The 22,624-nt window shown below is 38.6% G+C and overlaps 1 protein-coding gene across 1 annotated transcript in view; it reads left to right on the top strand.

Moving 5' to 3' along the window:
• The window catches only part of LOC150080055 (uncharacterized), a 390,832-nt gene that overhangs the window by 131,240 nt on the left and 236,968 nt on the right, over window positions 1–22,624 (top strand). Inside the window, exon 7 of the mRNA XM_090381645.1 lies at window positions 4,172–4,239. Coding sequence (XP_090237771.1) covers window positions 4,172–4,239 — 68 coding nt within the window. The remainder of the gene's footprint in view (window positions 1–4,171; window positions 4,240–22,624) is intronic.

The following is a 22,624-nucleotide window of genomic DNA, read 5'->3' as shown; positions in this document are numbered from 1 at the left end:
ACCTCTTCTGGCTGACCGTGGGGCCCTCGTTCCCTGGTGGGATAGCATATAGCCATTGTGGTCATCTCTGACTCTAGAATTTGAATTTTACCCGTTCTCTTCTCCCTATCCACAATCCTTCTCCAGGACTCCCTCAACTGCACCTAGCACTCTTCTTCTTCTTGCTTCTTTTCTCTTCCTTCCCCTGCTGTCTACCCTTTCTTCCACTTTCCTGTCTCTTCTCTGCTCTTTCCTTGGCCCCTCCCCACTTTCACTCCAGCAAGAGTGTGGACTGCCCATCAGATGTTTTTCTACTCCCTGGCCCGGCTCCTCATGCCAGTGGATGGATGCTGGGAGGCTTCTTCCTGGTGATTATATTGCCAGTAACGAAGTGGCCAGTCAAACAACACAAATAACCTACTACTCGTGCAACCCACACTATCCACATTGACTGGCTTTGCAATGTTGTGCAGCATCACAGAGTACTTAATGCAGATTTGTGGGAAATCACAGGAACCGCATAACAATAACACTATGTTCACTATGTAACAATAGATGTATATCTATTTCTGAGAGCTAAATGAGTTTATCATAACTGAGAGGAAAGTTGAAGAAAACTGCTGAAGCTAAAGTTAAATAAAGTAGCTGGGGCAGATAAAATTCATACAGTTTTTATAAAAAAAAACAGCAAAAGAGGTAAGCAAATCATTAGCCATAATTATGAGTTTATCCTTAGATTCAGGGAAGGGCCCTACAAATTAGAGAAGTACAAATGTGTCTCTTGTTTACAAAGGAGGATCAAAGGTTGAAATGAGTAATTACTTTTAAGCTTGACTTCTGTGTTAGGGAAAATAATGGAGTTAATAGGACAATGGAATATACAAGATTATTCTGACAGAAATGCAGTTATATGGCAATCACAGCATGGATTTGTTAAAAGATCTTGTCCGATGAATCTGACTATTCTAAGGTGGTCACAAGGGAACTGGATGTAAAAAAAAAATATATTTTGATATTACATACATATTTAAATTTTAGTAAAGTTTCTGTATTGATAATACACATGAACAACTGCTGTACAGATTGGAGAAGTGTAATCATTACCAATATGGATAAAGGGATGGTAAGTGACAGGAGATAGTGATTATTAATGGCCATTGCTCTTCATGGACTAATCTCATTATTGAAGTTCCTCAGAGTTTAGGCTTGAGCCCCCTTACTGTTTTCAGTGTTTATTAATTATATTGTGGAAGGCATATCAAGTGTATTGTCTAATAATATAAAGGTTGGCAGTTGTTAATGACAATATCCAGGATATGCTACTCCAACAAAACCTGAATAAATTGATATATTGATTGAATGATGGCAGTTGAGGTTTAACACTGATAAATGCAAGTACAGGGACTTCCCGACTTATGTAAGGGTTGTGTTCCACAGAACGCTAGCAAGTCGGAATTTCCCCCATGTTTGTGTGGGGCGCCTCCGTAGCCAGGTGAGCAGGAGCAGCAGTGCATAGCACACGCTTCTTGATTAGACCGGGGTTCAAGCCCATGACCACCAAATACAGAGGATGCGGAAAGGTCAGGAAATGACCACCGCATATCCCCGGAGCAATATGGCCTTAGGTGCTAATGCTCCTAAAAATTGATTGAATCAAATGTGCTGAATTGATTGAATCAAAAAATAAATATTCAACGAACATGGAAATAGAATTATTTATTGTATTTATTCAATTTTTTATCTCATGCGCAGGGAAAATGACAAAAGTGTGCAATTTAAAAAAAATAAAATTTTAAAATTACAAAAAAAGAGAGGAGATAGGCATAACGTCAGTAAGTTATCTCGAGCATCATTGCCAGAATCGACGTTTTCAGCTGATAAGTATGCCGCTGAGGGCTGTGGAGATTTAGAAGGGGTCAGCCGCTCGACCTTATGAAAGAACATTAATGGATGACTGGATGGTTGCTTTTTTTCTTTTCATTGTAGATTTCTTTGTAGCAAGCAAGCATATCATTCACCCATTGCCGATGCAATTTCACAAAATGCCATTACCATCTCTGTCAATGAAGTGTCTTGGTTCCTCATTTGGTTCATCTTGAGCCTTGTCAGCATTTTCTTCTTTCACTATTACAGCCTGCAAGTCAATAAGTTCTTTAGATAATTCCTGCTCTTCTTCCTTTTGTATTTCTTTTGGCCTAGAGGCACCATGAAAAAATTAACGAGACAATAAGGGCTCCGTTAACTGAGAAAGTTTGGGAACCTCTACCTCCTTATACAATAGAATAATCACCTTCTTATCCCTGGTAGCAAAATTCCTCTATATCATTGTCAAAACCTTTGTTGTCTTAGCAGTCTGTCTTCATTTTTCAGAGAATTTTATATCCTACTGCACAGTTACTCTCAGGTCTTCTTCGTTTTACACTACCCTGAATGTATTACCACATAGATGGTACTACATTTAGGGATTATTGCTACCCATATGCAGGTACTTTGCATTTGTCAATGTTCAACCTCAGTTGCTATTTCTCAGCCCATCTGCCTAATTTTTCTAGATCTTGTTGTGGCAACACACTATTATTACTCTCATTAACCACCCCACCAACCTTCGACAATATTTAGCCCACTGGCTAAAGGCAAATTTCTGGACATCCATTAGCATTAGTAGAGGCATTTGATGCAAGAAAGCAAGTTTATGCAGCATCAGCCAAAAAAAAAAAAAAAATAAATAAATAAAAAATAACCACTTCCACTTCACCCTTCTGTTCGTTCGAAATACCTGTCCAACTGAGCCTTAAACTTATTTAGGCTATCAATTTCCACGACAAGGGATGGAAGTCTGTTCCACCAACCAACCACCCACTGGCTAAAGGCAAATTTCTGCACGTCTATCCTACATCTGTCTTTCCTCAATTTGAATTTATGCCCTCTCAGGTGATTATTCTGAGCAAGAGGAAGAATCCCATCAGCATTGAGCATGCTCAAACTATTCAAGGCTTTATACACCTCTATCAGATCACCTCACTGGTGCCTAGTCTCCAGACACTGTAATTTGCAAAACGTAAGCCTTTCTTCGTAAGAGCACCCCTTTGTTCCATTCACTAATCTTGTTGCCCTTCTCTGTACTCGTTCCAGCAGCTCTACATCCTTCTTGAAATTAGGCCTCCAGTCCTGACCATTGCCTTATACAAGGGAATAATCACCTCCTTATCCCTGCTAGAAAAATTCCTATATATCATTGACAATACACCATGAGCTACTCTTGTAGCCCGTCTGCACTGCTCAGAGAACTTCATATCTGCCTGCACAACCACCCCCAGGTCCCTTTCATTCTCTACCACTGTCAGTGTAGTACCACAGAGTTGATACGTTGCTCTGAGGTTGCTCCATTCTACAATTGTCTTTCGTCAGTTTGAATTTATGTCCCCTTAGGTGAGTAATCTGAGCAAGTGGAAGAATCCCATCAGCATCGAGCTTGCTCAAATCAGTCAAGGTCTTATACACCTCAATTAGATCACCGTGCAGGTTTCCAGACACTGCAACTTACAGAATTAAAGTTAAAATTTTGACAAATCTCCTGTAGTAAGGAGGAAAATAATAAGCACCACAAGGTCACTAACCCTATCATTTCATACTTGCACAGTCGAGTGAGTGAGAGAGAGAGAGAGAAGAGGGAAGTCTGGCAAGTGACTTCATGAAGCCTGTTTTTCTCTTCCTCATTTTAGTCAAATGGTGTGTATAACCTTGGAGATTGGCTGCAATGTAGGTTAGAAACTGTTGTCACTCCCATCCAATTTCCAGATATGCTCAACTATATTAATACCTGTATACTTCATTAAAAAGAAAAACTAAAGAATAAACACTTTGAAAAAAATAAGATTATTCACATATTCAAGGAGTGGTTAAAGTTCTGTATAATCAGTTTAGAAAAAATGAAGGAACATTGCTCAAACATGTAACCCTTGAATAAAAGTTGTAAGAGAACTAGGAAAGAAAGGAGTCTGTTATAGGGTCTAGAAAAATGAGGAAACTTTCCATCATGCGTTGTAGAGCCCTTAGAAATGACTTTGTTGAATAAAAGTTTATTTATTTCAAGATTACTTCATTCTTTCTGTTGAATATAATTGAAATAATTATAATTGTATAATAATTTGTAGAAAGTTATATTAATTTGATTATTATATATATATTACAGGAAAAATATTCCCAAAGATTATCAACCTAAAATGATCACTGCTGCATATTTAATTGTATATAAATTATGTAAGTATTATTCTTAATAATACAGTGCAGTTTTTAAGAATCTTTATCGTAATCCTAAATATATTATTTATATGACATTATGTAAGTACCTTAAAACTATTATAAAAATGAAGACATGCTAAAACTTTACTTGTCCTTATCACTGAAATCATAAGAATATTTTATATTCTAATGAATGGTTAGGATGCCCACTTCTAGACTTGAAGTTAGCCAGTTATGGTGATATCATAAAATGCTTATAGTAATGTGAGGGCTATACATAGGTTTTAATAATCATAGCAAATTAATATTAAAGAATTTTTGTTTATTTTTTCAAGATTATAGATAATTATGACCTTAACATCATTTAACTGTATTTATTAAAAATGCAGCTATTTATTTCAGTGACATCAGTTCCCATTATCAGACCTCTGTTTAACAAACTTCTTTATAACGAATTATTTTTGAATTCCTTTTGGTAATGCTAATTACATTTAAAATAGTTTTTGTAGAACCCTTCCCCGTCTTTTCTATCGTGCAGTATGACTGATGACATTGGAGGTTATGATGGACATCATGGCGAGATCCAATCTTTCTTACATTTTGAGGGTACAGCTCTAAAATAGTGTTCGCAGGCCGGCAGCTAGTTAGTACACAGGACCGAACCTATTGGTAGCTCTTTAGGAGGTTTACGGATCAGCTAGTGTATAACTTGCTACCTCTATTCTGCCAGATAGTGACTGGAGGGAGTCCGAGTAGTGTGTATGTGGGGGACATTGTCAAGGCCACGTTATGTCAAGGATCTGGGTGTATTCTTACCATGTGTACGCCATATCCAAAAATTTCATTACTTCATACAGCATGACCCCCACAATTTTTCTTACTATTGAATACAATGTGAATTGTATTCAATAATAATAATAATAGAAAGTGTCTGCAATTCTGCCCTGACACGATAGGAGGGAGTATATGATGAGAGCCTTGTCGATCAATTCGGCCCTGGAAAGATTGTGCAAGGCTCAAGGGATAGAATTTTTTTCAGCCTGGATTGTACTTGTTAACAGGAGAGACTGCTTCTACAGTGATGGGATACACTTAAATAGAAAGGGTGCAAGAATATTTGCTGATGCTATCGAGGCAGTGTTAGGTGGGTCGGAAAACTGATAACTTGGGGGGATACAAGGACTAATAGTTTAACAGTAGCCGTAGGCAGAGGTGAAGGTGATTCTTGCACAACTTCTAATAGAATAAGTAGCGACCTGGAGCGAGGGGTGTTGGGGGTTTCAGGGACGGATGGCAGTCATCGTGAAACAGGTGGGTATATGGGATGTGTTAGAGTAATTAAGAATAAGAATAGGTACATGTATACTTGCATGTATACCAATGCTAGAAGTATAGTAAATAAATTTGATGAATTTGAAGTGTTGGTCAAGACATCAAAGGCGGATATTGTTGGGATATCAGAGACGTGGTGTCACACAGATATAAGGAATGCCGAACTGGAATTTGGGGAGTACAATGTGTACAGAAAGGATAGACAGGATAGGAAGGGAGGAGGTGTTATGCTGTTAATAAAGAAAAACATAAAATCAAAAGAAGTGCATCCAGTTGATATAGATGAACAGTGCTCTGTTGAGTCAGTTTGGTGTGACATAAGCACTGCGAAAGCAAAAATAAGAGTAGGAGTGTGTTATAGGCCTAATGACTTGAATGAGTACAATGAACAATTGTACAGAGAAATAGAGTGGGCTAGTAAATCGGAATGTCTTATAATGGGGGATTTTAACTTCACAGATATTGACTGGAATTTGAGGGTTGGGCACTCACACACTAGTCACACTTTTGTGGATTTATTGGATGATTGTTTTCTGCAGCAGCATGTTCGAGAGGCAACCAGAGAAAGTAATACTCTTGATCTGGTTATCAGCAGTGATCATTCATGTATTAGGAATTTGCAGATAAAAGAACCACTAGGCGGCAGTGATCACAGTGTACTGACGTGGGATTTACTTAAAGATTTAACTACTATCAGGGGTAAAGGAAAGGGTTTTTGCTTCCGTAAAGGCGAGTACAGTGGTCTCCGACAGTTTTTAGTTTCTGTACAGTGGGATCAACTGACGATGTTACCAACAGTAAATTCTAAGTGGGAAGCATTCAAGGAATTAATCGTGGAAGCTACTAAAAGGTTCATACCTATTAAGAAATATTGTTCAAGGTTTAGGCCTAAATGGTTGTCAAATGAACTAATTAGACTCGTAACAGAGAAGAAAAATGCATGGGATGCATATAAATTATCAAGCGACTCAGAAGCATATGGCAGATATAAGTTAATCTGTAATCAGGTCACAAAGGAGGTTCGGCAGGCGAAGGCAGATTACGAGAAATCCTTGGCAAAAGATGCTAAGAAAAACAGCAAGGATTTCTTTACTTATATAAACTCTAAAAGGAAGGGGATGAATCTGATCGGTCCACTTGACATCGATGGTTCGACTGTTGATGATCCTGCTCAGATAGCAAACAAACTGAACGAGTATTTTGCATCTACATTCACACGTGAGGAATTATTAAGGTTTGAAAATGGCAGCAGGTTATCAAATTGTAGCAAGATACTTAATGATTTTGTAATAACCGAGAGCAAAGTGGAAGAGAAATTGTTGAAGTTAAACGTAAGAAAAGCACCTGGGGTGGATGGGATCTATCCAGTTATATTAAAGGAGACGGCAAAGCAACTAAGCAAACCCTTAGCCATAATTATGAGAGCATCCTTGGACTCAGGGGAGGTTCCCACGGACTGGAGATGTGCAAATGTATCCCCAATTCACAAAGGGGGATCGAAGGGTGACACGGGTAACTACAGACCAGTTAGTTTAACTTCTGTTCCGGGTAAAATAATGGAGTCGCTGGTTAAGGATGCATTGCAGGATCATCTAGACAAGACTGCAGCAATAATTCAGACACAGCATGGGTTTGTTAACGGAAAGTCTTGTCTGACAAATTTGATAGGATATTATGATGTGGTTACAAAGGAACTGGATGCGAAAAATAATTTTGATATCATATATTTGGATTTCAGGAAAGCTTTTGACACTGTTGCGCATGGAAGACTATTGTACAAATTGGAGCAGAATGGTATTAAGGGCAAGTTGCTACAATGGATAAAAGGATGGTTAAGTGCTAGAAGACAGAGGGTGGTAATCAATGGGTGCTGCTCTTCTTGGACTAATGTTATTAGTGGAGTCCCACAGGGTTCGGTGTTAGGTCCACTGTTGTTTTGTATATTTATCAATGATATTGATGAAGGTATATCAGGCTTAATGTCGAAGTTTGCAGATGATACAAAGGTTGGCAGGGTTGTTAATGACAGTAATGGCAGTGTGCTACTGCAACAGGATCTAGATAATTTGGGCAGATGGGTTAAGAAGTGGCAACTGAAGTTTAACCTTGACAAATGCAAAGTACTACATATGGGTAGAAGTAACCCCAGAGAAACGTACCAACTGTGTGGTACTACACTTAAGGTGGTAGAAAATGAAAAAGACCTGGGAGTAATTGTGCAGGCAGATATGAAGTTTTCTGAGCAATGCAGACAGGCTGCCAGGGCAGATCATGGGGTTTTGTCAATGATATATAGGAATTTTGCTAGCAGGGAAAAGGAGGTGATTATCCCTCTGTATAAGGCAATGGTCTGGCCACGGCTTGAGTACTGCGTACAGGTCTGGAGGCCTCATTTTAGGAAAGATGTAGATTTACTTGAGCGTGTACAGAGAAGGGCAACAAGATTGGTGAGGGGAATGAAGGGATCCTCTTACCAAGAGAGGCTTAAGTTCTGCAAATTGCAGTGGCTGGAGACTAGGCACCTGCGCGGTGATCTGATTGAGGTATATAAGGCCTTGAATGGGTTGAGCACGCTGAATTCTGATGGGATCCTTCCACTTGTTCAGATTACGAATCTAAGGGGGCATAAATTCAAATTAAGAAAAGACAGGTGTAGAATAGATGTGCGGAAATTTTCCTTTAGCCAGCGGGTGGTTAATTGCTGGAACAAACTTCCATCTGTCGTTGTGGAAGTTGATAGGTTCAATAAATTTAAGGAGGAACTGGACAGGAATTTGGAGGGAATGGTGTGATTTTTTTTTTTTTTTTTTTTGGCTGATGCTGCATAAGCTCATACATTTGCTTTCTTGCATCACATGCCACTACTACTACTACTAATTGTCAAGCTAATAGAGCAAGCTTATCTGCGAAAAGATCTAAACTCCTAAACACTTCCTAGTTCATTTCACAAATATACGTGGTCTCAATTCTAATCTCAACGATGTCCATTTTCACTTGCAGTCTGCCAAACCCCATGTACTTTTTCTGACAGAATCTCAGTTATCGGTTGATTCAACTACTCATCCCAATTACCCAAATTATTCGCTATTTGATTCCTTTGCCTCAGAATAATCGCCTGAGAGGGCATAAATTCAAATTGAGAAAAGACGGTTGTAGAATAGATGTGCGGAAGTTTGCCTTTAGCCGGGGTGTGGTTGATTGCTAGAACCAACTTCCATCTGTCGTTGTAGAAGTTGATAGCTTAAATAGATTCAAGGCAGAACTAGACAAACACTTGGAGTGAGTGGATGGGTGAAATGAGAAGGTTTTTTTTTTTTTTGGCTGATGCTATATACGGTTGCTTTCTTGCATCATGTGCCCTTACTAGTGATAATGCTATACTTTCTAACGAAATGGGATCCGCTTATGAAAAGCTTCTTGTATATGTGAAAGCGAAGTGGTTGTCCATATGTAAAGTGTTGTGATGTCTTTTTGGCCCTCGAACCTTGAAGTTTTATTGTTTTTATCAGATAAAAAGCAGAACATTGCTCAATTGTTTACAAATCAAAAATAGCTTGGGAAAACGTAGTTACCTTGTTGACCTGTTTGAAAAACTTAATGATTTAAATAAGTCTCCAAGGACAAGGATCAATTATATTAATACCCAATGATAAAATAGAAGTTTCAAAAAGAAGCTTAATCTTTGGAAAACTGAATTTGAGTGTAATAATACTGAAATGTTCCCATGTTTTTCTGAATTTGTTAATAGCAATAATATTGACATTTTACAATTTACAAATATCATTGCCACCCACCTAGCTAGTTAAGAATTTTAACAAACTATTTAATGCATCTCCATAAAAAAGTTGTATTGGATTCGTGATCCCTTTGCTTTTGAAATTTCTTCATACCCCAAAATAACCAAAAGGAAGATCTTACCAACCTGTCATCTGACAAAGCATTACATGCCCGTTTCAAGACTACAGCTTGGGAAAAATTTTGGATTTCTCTTCAAGAGGTGTATCCAGAATTATTGAAAATGGCGATACAGCAGGCACTCGTTACAATGCGGTTTGCTTTACGCTGATTTGCTATAACACTGTTCTTATATTATAACCTGTATCTGACTATAATGCTGTCACAAATCACTATAACACTCTTTTACAGATTGCATTTTTGGCATATTTAACGAAATCGTTTCATTCGATGGAGTCAATAGTTTGAAAGTGAATAGCAAAACAGCATTAAAGCATTTCCCACGCCGACTTGAGAAATTTTCCAATGCTCGTTGAAATTTTCTCACACGCTAATTTAATTGCAGTATAGTGACTTGTTACATAGTTCCGAGATTAACATTGTAAACAAATATCAAGTATATTGCTTGTAATATTTGAATTATATGCATTTATCCAAAGTCTAGTCATCACTCAGTACAGTATTAGACATGCGTAATGGACAGTTTACTCAAACATAGTATCATAATTAATGCAACCAACGCAGTTACATTTTTGAAGAGTTAATAATGGTGGATAAGATTGAAAAAGCAACAACGTCTGGGCGCAATATGAAGACTATAAATGTAAGAAAAAGACTGAATTTGAAAATTAAATTAGATGTTTTGAAGCGAATCCATTCCGGTCAATGACAAGTGGATGTGTGCCATAATTTAGGACTGGCAAGTTTAACTGTAAGAACAATTATAAAAAGTAAAGAATTAATTTTAGCAGCGGGAAAGACAGCTGTTCCACTGCAAGCAACTAGGGCTATGCCGGCTATTAGGATTGAAATGGAGAGACTTTAACTAATTTTATTGATGATAGTATCCAATGCACAATTCAGTTAAGTTAAATATTATAAAAAAAAAAAAAAAAAAAAGAGAGAGAAAGAGCGATTAGTGTATATGATGATCTGAAGAAAACTCACCTAAAAAAAAAAATTAAAAAAATGTGGAACCATTTAAAACCAGTAAGGGCTAGTTAAACAGATTTAAAATACAGGGAGAGGCCCAAATTAGCATTAGCATTAGTAGAGGCATATGATGCAAGAAAGCAAGCTTATTCAGCATCAGCCAAAAAAAAAAAAAAAACCACTCCCATTTCACCCCTCCGTTCGTTCGAAATACCTGTCCAGTTTAGCTTTAAATTTGTTTAGGCTATCAACTTCAACAACAAGTGATGGAAGTCGGTTCCACCAACCAACCACCCACTGGCCAAAGGCAAATTTCCGCACATCTATCCGACATCCGTCCTTCCTCAATTTGAATTTATGCCCTCTGAGGTGATTATTCTGAGCAAGATGAAGAATCCCATTGGCATTGAGCATGCTCAAACCATTCAAAGCCTTATACACCTCTATCAGATCACCTCGCCGGTGCCTAGTCTCCAGACTCTGCAATTTGCAAAACTTAAGCCTTTCTTCGTAAGAGCAACCCTTTGTTCCATTTACTAATCTTGTTGCCCTTCTCTGTACCCGTTCCAGCAGCTCTACATCCTTCTTGAAATGAGGCCTCCAGACCTGTATACAGTACTCAAGATGTGGCCTAACCATTGCCTTATACAAGGGAATAATCACCTCCTTATCCCTGCTAGAAAAATTCCTGTATATCATTGACAAGACACCATGAGCTACTCTTGCAGCTCGTCTGCACTGCTCAGAGAACTTCATATCTGCCTGCACAATTACCCCCAGGTCCTTTTCATTCTCCACCACTGTCAGTGTAGTACCGCAGAGTTGATACGTTGCTCTGGGGTTACTGTTTCCCATATGTAGTACTTTACATTTGTCAATGTTAAACTTCATTTGCCACCTCTCAGCCCATCTGTTCAGCCTTTCCAGATCCTGTTGCAGCAGCATAGCATCAGTAGTGTCCTTAACGACCCTGCCAACCTTTGTATCATCTGCAAACTTGGACATTAAACTTGATATCCCATCATCAATATCATTCATAAACACCGAAAACAACAACGGACCCAACACTGAACCTTGAGGAACTCCACTAATAACATTAGTCCACGTTGAGCAGTGTCCATTGATTACCACTCTCTGTCTTCTGCCACTCAACCATCCCCTTATCCATAGCAGCAATTTGCCTCCGATGCCACACTGCTCCAATTTGTGCAGCAGTCTTCCAATTCAGATCCGATTCAAATGCAGATCAAGGAGCTGAAACTTTCAAAAGAGAACTTGTTAAAATTATTGAAGAGTGGTATTATGTGTGTTATACTTCTCAACAAGTTTTTAACATAGATGAAGCAGGACGTTTTTGGAAACGAATGCCTAAAAGAAGAAAAAAAACATGCCAGGTTTCAAAGCAGCGAAGGATCGGTTGACTTTATTGTTGGGTGGTAATTCTGCGGGAGATTTAAAATTAAAACCCCTTTTAGTTTACCAGGAAGAGAGCCCAAGTACAACCCAAAATCGGCACATTTTTTGTGATTAAATTTATTAATTAAATTAAATCAATTAAAATCAATTTAGATCAATTAAATTCATGATTTTAATTGGAATTTTAAGTTTAATTTTGATACGTAAGTAGTTACCACATAATTATATACGTATGTAATGCAGAATGTTTTATACGTACAAATATTTGAATATTAAATATTTTGACCGACATTTGTTCATCTTTTCACAACCGTTTATTATTGATTAGGAAATATCCTATGGCACCGACCGCAACTCACAAATACCTATGTTACCTTATGGGAATGCTGCGCTCGCTTAGTACGGATTCACTTAGCACTCTGTTTTTCCGGAACGAATTATCAGCATTAAGCGGGGGTCACCTGTATAAACATTGCTACCTTTCAGGTCTACATATTTATGTGAGGTTGGTTTCTCAAAATTAACAGCTATAAAAACAAAACCACATTCCATACTTGATCCAGAAGATGACATGGGAGTAGCAATTTCAAATATTGTGCCAAATATGAAGAAAATATTATCAGTTATCCAGGCTCATCCTTCTCATTTGTATTTATGTTTTGTTTTGTAATTGTTAATTTTTTTATTGTTTTGTAATCTTAGTTGAAGAATAAGAATATGATTTGTTGTTTTTGCTGTATTCAATTAAAATATTAAACAATTATTTTTAATGTGTAAATTAAAAGGAAACAGTTTTTTTCTCATTACTTGAATAAAATTTTCTACTACATAATTTATAAAATGCCATTTTATAAATCTCTAAAAATCTAGTCATCTTACCTCTGGGTTTACATTGAGGGGTTGTGCCAATTTTATATTTAATAAAGGGGGTGGCGATCAAAATAAATTTGTGCACCATTGGTACTAACCACAGTTATTTGGCCTTTAATACACTCCTGCTGTTGTAGTCTTCCATGTTTTTACCTTCCCAGTGTCTATTCACACTAAACTGTTACAACATTGCACTATCAACTGGGTGCACCTCCAATGATTCTAATTGCTTCTTAACCAAGTACGTTACTTCTCCACCCCTTCTGTCCTTTCTGTACACATTGAAATTCCATATCCCCTATATCTGAGTTGCACCATGTCATAGACAAATAATAACCCTACAATGTCCTCACCATTACTTCAAATTCTTCAAATTTGTTTCCTATACTTCTAGTATTTGTGTATGCACAATTATGCATGCTCCTGTTTTTTTTGCTCTTAGTAACCTTACACAGCCTGTGTATGCACTTGTCTCATGAGGACACCCCCAGCAAGCCTTGAAATCCCTGACAACTTTCTTTCCAGGCCGCTGCATGTTACAGTAGCTCTGGTTGAAAGTGAACTACTTTTTTTTTTTTTTTTTTTTTGGGAGACGCTATTGTCAGAGAAATGGGTAACATTTTTTGTAATAAACATAGGTGGTCCAGAACAAGAGTCTGTTTGCCAGGAGCATCGATTGATGATGTTACCAGCAGATTGTGAGATTTTAAGGAAGGTAAAGAATGAATTATTATTAATGTGGACAATATTAAACATACATGACCTGACCATCTGTTGAAGAAATATAGGACAATGCTAAAAAAATGCACCATTTGTGCACCATTGGTACTAACTACAGTTATTTGGCCTTTAATACACTCCTGCTGTTGTAGTCTTCCATGTTTTTACCTTCCCAGTGTCGATTCACACTAAACTGTTACAACATTGCACTATCATTTGATAGCCCATAGTACAGCTTTAAAATGGTTGCAACATTGCAACCATTTTAAAGCTGTACTATGGGTCAAAGTAATGCATGTGTCTGCAATTATGGCCAGACATGATAGGATGGACTATATGCTGAAATCCTTGTGGATTAACTCGAGACTTGAGGGAATCTGCAAGACTCGGGGGGGGGGACAATTTTTATCGGGGTGGCAACCATTTTTAGATAGCATTCTGTTTTGTAGATATGGTATTAATTTGGACAAAGGTGGTACAAGAATTTTTGCCATTGTTTTTGAAGTTACCTTAAGGGTTCAGGGAAACTGCTAGTTAGGAGGGAGAAGGGTAATTTAGATCTGCATTTATCTGATGATATGGGTCAAAGTAATGCTTGCACCCACCTCACGAAAGATAAGATGTTCTGAGGGTAGCAATGTTTCAAATGAGACGGAAGATAAAGCTTAGGATACTAACCTAAATAATTCAAGGGATGGGGCAGGGTAGTAAACTGTGGAAGATTACAGCATCTTAACTGTGTCTACAGTAATGTCAGGAGTGCTATCAATAAAATGACTGAATTTGAACTGGTTAGGACAATTAATGCTGATATAATAGGGCTAACAGAAATTGGTGATGATGAGTTCCACTATGATATGTATGGTGGATTTAGGAAAGATAGGGAAGATAGAAGGGGTGGAGGGGTGATGCTTCTTATCAAAAGCAGTCTTAGCACAAAAAGCACTTTTGCTTTGAGTCTGAAGTTACATCTGCCAGCATAGAATCTGTGTGGTGGGAGCTAGTCAGAAGCAAAGGAACAATGAGAGTAGGAGTGTTGTCCCAGAATAAGTATTAGTAATGGCCATATGGTGCAAGGAAGCTTAAGCACTATGCTGCACCAGCCAACCAGAAAAAAAAAAAAAAAAAAAAAAAAAAAGAAAGAAAGAAAAAAAAAGTAATATAATAAAAGAAAAGGAAATAGACAATCTATGCATTTCCGTCCTCGACCAGCTGACCTTTGAATTTCTCCAAACTGTCAGCCTCTACCACCTATATAGGTAACTTATTCTAGTAATTCATATCTCGCTGGCTAAAATAAAACTTCCTGCAATACAGTCTAAACATCTCCCCATCCTCCGTAACTTGAATTTATGGCTCATAGTTCTAGAATTATTTATAGCCATGAAAATTTTGGCCTCATTTATTTTACTTTTGCCTTTCAGAGCTTTAAACACCTCAATCAAGTCTCCTCTGGGGTACTGAGTTTCCAGGCTGTGCATCCCACATATTCAAAGTCTTTCTTCATATGGATGCCCTTTTGCCATCTCACCAGGTGAGTTACCCATCTTTGGACCCTTTCAAGAAGCTTTTTTAGGTGCGGTCTCCATACTTGAACACAGTATTCCAAGAACACAGTATTAACTATAACCTTATATAATGAGATTATGATGTCCTTATCTCTACTAGCAAATGTTCGATAAATCATCGATAGGACACAATGGGCCTTTCTTTCAACCTGTCTACGATGCTCGGAAAATGTCATTCTGACTGTATCATAACTCCCAGATCCCTTTCTTCCACTACTGACTTTAGTTCAACTCCAAAAAGTGTATAAATTATTTTGTGGTTATTGTTCTCCAGGTATAGGACTTTAGACTTTGCTGAATTAAAACAAAGCTGCCATTTTTCTCACCATCCCTGACCATGTCTAGGTCACTCTTAAGAAGCTCTGCTTGGCGGTGATCTACCAGTCTTTACGTCATTTGCAAATTTGGACATCATGGCCTCTATCCATTCATTGATGTCATTTCAGAAAATCAAAAACAACAGTGATCCCCATACTGATTCCTGGAGAACCCGACTTCTTACATTAACATAGTCTGAAGAATAACCATGTATCACAACCCTCTGCCTCCTGCACTGAAGCCATCCTGCTATCAGTCTAGTTATTACTACTCTACCTGAAAACTACAGCGTATATGCCATCAGTTGATGCTATATACACTGTAGTTTTGAGGGAGAGTGCAAGGGAGTGTATTAAACCATTGTGGTTAACTATAAGGGCACCTTTGGATGTGGGGCAGATTACTTTGGATTGGAGAAGTGCCAGTGTATTGCCAATACATAAACGCAGTTTTAAGAGTGAAGTTGGTAACTGCAGACTGGTTAGTCTTTTTTTTTTTTATGAAAACCCCAAACATGAGAGGTATTAGAACCTATAGTACTTAGTACCCATGCTTGGGTTGGAGGTTGAGAAGACAAAAGAAGATATTTGTTGACATTAGATTTCTGTAGACTGTAATCTTCAGGAAATACGTACGAAGGAAGGTTGTTCCAGAAAACAGCAGTTGAATGAATAAACGAGGAAGATGAAAAGTTGGTTTTGTGAGTTTGAAGTTGGACAGTAAATGGATGTTAGCTGGTGGTAGCACGTGTTCAGACTGTTTTGAAAGAGAGAGTGGGAATAATGAGAAGCCAATTCAGAAGGACAGTGCCCATGGAAGTATCTGTAGGAAAAGGCATGCAGCAGAAACAGTACATCTATGAGACAGCAAGTGGAGAGACTGTTAGAGAGGAGTCATTAATTAACCTAATTGCCCTCTTCTGAATGGAATCTAGAAGCCTAAGAGAGGTTTTGAGGGCACTACCCCAGATTTGGGAACAATATTCCATGGTAGTGTGGATTTGCGATTTGTACAGTGTGAATAGCTGTTTGGAAGAAAAGTAATGCCAAAAGTGAAAGAGAGAAACCAAGTTTTTTAGATGCAGAGGAAGCAATATTTGTAATATGCTTGTGCCAAGAGACATTAGAAGTTAAGGTAATCCCCAAAAGAGATATATCAAATTGCCTAGAAATCGGAGTGTCACCAAAGGTAAGCATAGGAGCAGAAGAATCCTTTTTGCAAGACTGATTTTAGAAGGATTGAAATCAACTAGCATTAGCATTAGCATTAGTGCTAATGCTAGTTGATTTCAATCCTTCTAAAATCAGTCTTGCAAAGACTGATTTTAGATTGAAATCAACTAAGTTGTCTTTGCCCCATTGGAGAATTACTTGAAGATCAGCATTTAAGGAATTGGTAGCAGATTTTCGAGAAGTTGAAGCTGATTGAGCAGGACAAGGTTTCTCAAAATGGAAAGTTGAATGCAATGTGCTATCATCGGCAAAACTATGGATAGGATTTCCAGTCAATGGAAGAAGGTCATTAATATACAAGAGGTAAAGAGTGGGGAAAAGAACTGAACCTTGGGGGACACCGGCATTAGTGGAGAAGTTAGAAGACAGAGGGCCATCTACCATCACCCTCAGTGAGTGATCAAAGAGAAAACTGGATAACCAATTACAAAAAAAGTTGGAAAAACCATAAAAAGGAAGCTTGTTTAGAAGACCTTTATGCCAAACACGATCAAAAGCCTTTGAGATGTCAAGAGCAACTACTTGTGTTTCACCGAACCTTTCCATTGAATTAGTCCATAAATGGGTAACATAAGCCAGAATATCACCAGTGGATCGACACTGACGGAATCCATACTGGTGATCGTTGATCAGATGGAAGGTTTCTAGGTAGTTTAAGAGTTGGCGGTTAATTGATTTCTCCGTTACTTTAGAAAGAGTAGAAGTAATTGCAATGGGACGATAATTGGATAGGATGGATTTGTCACCCTTTTTAGGAACTGGTTGGATATGAGGAAATTTCCAAGCAGAAGGAAAAACACCTTTGGAATTTTGAAAAAAGGTGGCAAAGAACAGGAGTAAGTTCAGGAGCACAGGTTTTGAGAACAAGTGGAGAAATACCATCAGGACCTGGAGCTTTCTTAGCATCAAGATTCGTCAAATCCTTCTGACATCCTTTTGACGGAAGACCACAGGAGGCATTGAATGGAGTGTGTTGGGAATGGTGGGAGGTGTTTTACCAAGATCATTAATACATGAGTTGGAAGAAAAATAAGATCCTAGCAGTTCAGCTTTATCCTTGGCTGAAGTGACACCAGAACCATCTGGTTTGGACAGAGGTGGGCAAAAGTTGTAGTCAAGTTTCCTACCGCTGAAGTCTGGCTTCAATGGTAGGAAAAATCTTAGGAGGCAATGATTAAGAGTGCAATCTAGGAACATTTAAATAGATATGGCATTCTGAAGGACACACAACATGGTTTTGTTAAGGGTAAATCATTCTTAACTAACCTAGTAAGCCATTTCAACACTGTTATTCATGAGCTGAATTTAGGGAATAATTTTGACATAGTTTATTTAGATTTTAGCAAAGCATTAATTTCCATCCCGCAAGAGAGATTACTGTATAATCTTGAACAGGTTGGGATTACTGATGAGATTCTAAGTTTGGTGGCTGCAGGGCAGAAGGCAGCAGGTTGCGATTAATGGATATTCTTCAGATTGGTGTAACATCAGGAGTGGCATCCCTCAAGGATCTGTTCTTGTACCGATCTTATTTCTTATTTTCATAAATGACATCGACAAAGGGGTAGAAGGTTTAATGTCAAAATTTTGCAGATGATGTAAAGATTGGCAGATTCATTAACGATTAGTGCCAAGCAGTGCTCCCTCGGGATGACTTGAACAGACTTCTGAGAAGTGGCAGCTGTGTTTTAATGTTGCTATATGCAAGTGACCTTGCATTTAGCAGTACTTGGGGGAACAGCAACCCACAAATAAATTATACACTAGGTGGGGTTGAATTAAAAACAGTGGAGGAAGGAAACGGATCTAGGAGTTACAATGTGGGTAGATATGAAATTTTCTGAACAGTGTAAACAGGCTGTCAGGAAAGTCCATAGTGTCCTATCAATGATTTATCAAATGCTATCCTGTAGAGATAGGGAGGTCATAATCCCACTGTATAAGGCAATTGTAAGACCACATTTGGAATACTGTTTTCAAGTATGGAGACCTCCTGTGAAAAAAGACAGAGCTTCTTGAAAGGTTCCAAAGACGAGCAACTCAAATAGTGAGATCAGCATTAGAATGACCGTATGAGGAAAGATTCAGATTATGTGGGCTACAGAGCCTGGTAACCAGGCACCTTACAGGTGACCTGATTGAGGTTTGCAAAGCTCTGAAAGGGATTTGTATAGGTGAACGGTGAAAAAATTCCAGAACTTAGTGTTATAATTTCAAATTACAGGGTTTGAGGCTTAGATTAGATCATAGGACTTTTTATTTTAGCCAGCGAGTCGCTGATTGCTGGAACAAGTTGTCCTCGCAGGTAGTTGACTAGGTGGTAGATGACTCTCATCAACCGGTGCAGTAACACCACTTTGCTTATTGGAGGCTTGAAGTGGTGGAACCCATGTTTAGTCTCCAGAGCTAAGTTCCGGTCAACTCTTCCCCATCTCTTAAATCATGCAGTATGTCTGATGACTTTTGAGGTTATGATGAACATCATGGCGAGATCCAATCTTTCTTACATTTTGAGGGTACAGCTCTAAAATGGTGTTCGCCAGCCGGCCGGTAGTTAGTACATCGGACCGAACCTATTGATAACTCTTTAGGAGGCTTCCGAATCAGCTAGTGTATAATCTTGCTACCTCTACTCTGCCAGATAGTGACTGGAGGGAGTCCGAGTAGTATGTATGTGGGGGCATTGTCAAGGCCACGTTATGTCAAGGATCTGGGTATATTCTTACCATGTGTACGCCATATCCAAAAATTTCATTACTTCATACAGCATGTCTGCTCCACTTTTTCTTACTATTGAACACACCATGAATTGTCAAACTAATAGAGTAAGCTTATCTGCGAAAAGAGTTAAACCTCCCAAACACTTCCTGATTCATTTCACAAATATACATGGTCTCAATTCTAATCTCAATGATGTCCATTTACACTTGCAGTTTGCCAAACCTCATGCGGAACTGGAATTTGGGGAATACAATGTGTATAGAAAGGATGGACAGGACAGGAGGGGAGGAGGGGTTATGCTATTAGTTAAGAAACACATAAAGTCCAAGGAAGTGAAGCCAGTCGACATCGATGGACAGGGCAGTGTCGAGTCAGTTTGGTGTGACATAAGCATAGGGAAATCAAAATTGAGAGTAGGAGTGTGCTATAGGCCTAATGACTCTGATGAGTATAATAAGATATTGTACAGGGAAATAGAGTGGGCCACTAAATCAGAGAGTCTTATAATGGGGGATTTTAATTTCCCAGATATTGACTGGAATTGTGGGTTGGTCACTCGCACACTAGCAAGGCTTTTGTGGATTTATTGGATGATTGTTTTCTACATCAGCATGTTCGTGAGGCAACAAGAGGGAGCAATACTCTTGATCTGATTATCAGTAGTGATTCTTCATGCATTAAGAATCTGCAGATAAATGAACCACTAGGTGGCAGTGATCACAGTGTGTTGAAGTGGGATTTACTCAAGAAGGTAACTACCATCAGAGGTAAAGGGAAGGGTTTTTGTTTTCGTAAATGCGACTATGATGGTCTGAGAGTATTTAAATTCTATACAGTGGGACCAACTGATGATGTTACCAACAGCAAACTCAAAATGGGAAGCATTCAAGGAACTAATCTTGGAGGCTACCAGGCTTTACATACCAACTAAGAATTATTGTTCAAGGTTTAGGCCTAAATGGTTGTCAGATGAACTAATGAGACATGTGGCAGAGAAGAAAAATGCATGGGATACATACAAATTAATGGGTGACATGGAAGGCTATGATAGATATAAGTTGGTCTGTAACCAAGTCACAAAGGAGATTAGGCAGGCAAAGGCAGACTACGAAAAATCCTTGGCAAAGGGTGCAAAGAAAAACAGAAAAGAGTTCTTTACATATTTAAACTCAAGAAGGAAAGGGATGAATCAGATTGTTCCACTGGATATTGATAGTTCAACAGTTGAGGATCCTGCTCAGGTGGCTAACAATCTAAACGAGTATTTTGCATCTACATTCACGCATGAGGAGTTATTCAGGAAGGAGAATGATGTAGGTAAAGTAAACATTGGCAGTGAGCTGGATGATTTTGTAATAACTGAGAGGAAAGTGGAGGAGAGATTGTTGAGGATAAACATAAAAAAGGCACCTGGGGTGGATGGGATCTGTCAAGTTATATTAAAGGAGGCAGCAAAGGAAGTAAGCAAACCCCTAGCCATAATTATGAGAGCTTCTTTGGACTCAGGGGAGGTACCCATAGACTGGGGATGTGCAAATGTAACCCCAATTCACAAAGGAGGATCAAAGGCTGACACAAGTAATTATAGACCTGTTAGTTTAACTTCTGTTCCAGGTAAATTAATGGAGGCACTGGTTAAAGAAGCACTGCAGGATCATCTAGACAAGAATTCAGTTATAGCTCAGACGTAGCATGGTTTTGTTAAGGGCAGGTCTTGCCTGACTAATTTGATTGGATACTATGATGTAGCCACAAAAGAACTGGATGCAGGGAATAACTTTGATATTATATATTTGGATCTTAGAAAGGCTTTTGATACTGTTGCACATGGAAGACTGCTGCACATATTGGAGCAGTGTGGCATTGGAGGCAAATTGCTGCTATGGATAAGGGGATGGATGAGTGGCAGAAGACAGAGAGTGGTAATCAATGGACACTGCTCAACGTGGACTAATGTTATTAGTGGAGTTCCTCAGGGTTCAGTTTTGGGTCCGTTGTTGTTTTCTGTGTTTATGAATGATATTGATGATGGGATATCAAGTTTAATGTCCAAGTTTTCAGATGATACAAAGGTTGGCAGGGTTGTTAAGGACACTACTGACGCTATGCTGCTGCAACAGGATCTGGAAAGGTTGAACAGATGGGCTGAGAGGTGGCAAATGAAGTTTAACATTGACAAATGTAAAGTACTACATATGGGAAACAGTAACCCCAGAGCAACGTATCAACTCTGCGGTACTACACTGACAGTGGTGGAGAATGAAAAGGACCTGGGGGTAATTGTGCAGGCAGATATGAAGTTCTCTGAGCAGTGCAGACGAGCTGCAAGAGTAGCTCATGGTGTCTTGTCAATGATATACAGGAATTTTTCTAGCAGGGATAAGGAGGTGATTATTCCCTTGTATAAGGCAATGGTTAGGCCCCATCTTGAGTACTGTATACAGGTCTAGAGGCCTCATTTCAAGAAGGATGTAGAGCTGCTGGAACGGGTACAGAGAAGGGCAACAAGATTAGTGAATGGAACAAAGGGTTGCTCTTACGAAGAAAGGCTTAAGTTTTGCAAATTACAGAGTCTGGAGACTAGGCACCGGCGAGGTGATCTGATAGAGGTGTATAAGGCTTTGAATGGTTTGAGCATGCTCAATGCCAATGGGATTCTTCATCTTGCTCAGAATAATCAGCTCAGAGGGCATAAATTCAAATTGAGGAAGGACGGATGTCGGATAGATGTGCGGAAATTTGCCTTTGGCCAGCGGGTGTTTGGTTGGTGGAACCGACTTCCATCACTTGTTGTTGAAGTTGATAGCCTAAACAAATTTAAAGCTCAACTGGACAGGTATTTCGAACGAACGGAGGGGTGAAATGGGAGTGGTGTGTGTTTTTTTTTTTTTTTTTTGGCTGATGCTGAATAAGCTTGCTTTCTTGCATCATATGCCTCTACTAATGCTAATGCTAATACTTTTTCCGACAGAATCTCAGTTATCGGTTGATTCAACTACTGCTCATCTTACTTGCCCAAATTATTCGCTGTATGATTCCTTTCGCCTCAAAGGTGGTACTTTTGCATATATCCGTTCCGATTAGGGCTTGCATAAAACCGAGAAATTTCAAAACCGAGTTTAACCGAAGTTTACTCTTAAAACCGGTTTTAAAACCGATTTTCTCAGACTTAGGGAAAATAATTAAAAGCGTATAACACAGGTATTTATTTTATCTTGGGTAGATTGTACAAATCATAATCAAATCTTTTAAACAAAATCTATCACCTCTTATAGTAAAAAAAATAAAAAAATTAAAATATTCCAAAAAAGTAACCAGCTTGAGATTATACAAAATTAC

Source organism: Mastigoproctus giganteus, chromosome 9, assembly GCF_048544385.1.
Source record: "Mastigoproctus giganteus isolate SK-2022 chromosome 9, ASM4854438v1, whole genome shotgun sequence".
NCBI classification, from domain to species: domain Eukaryota; kingdom Metazoa; phylum Arthropoda; class Arachnida; order Uropygi; family Thelyphonidae; genus Mastigoproctus; species Mastigoproctus giganteus.
Note: the sequence above shows the minus strand (reverse complement) of the source record. Positions and strands in the feature narration are given on the sequence as shown.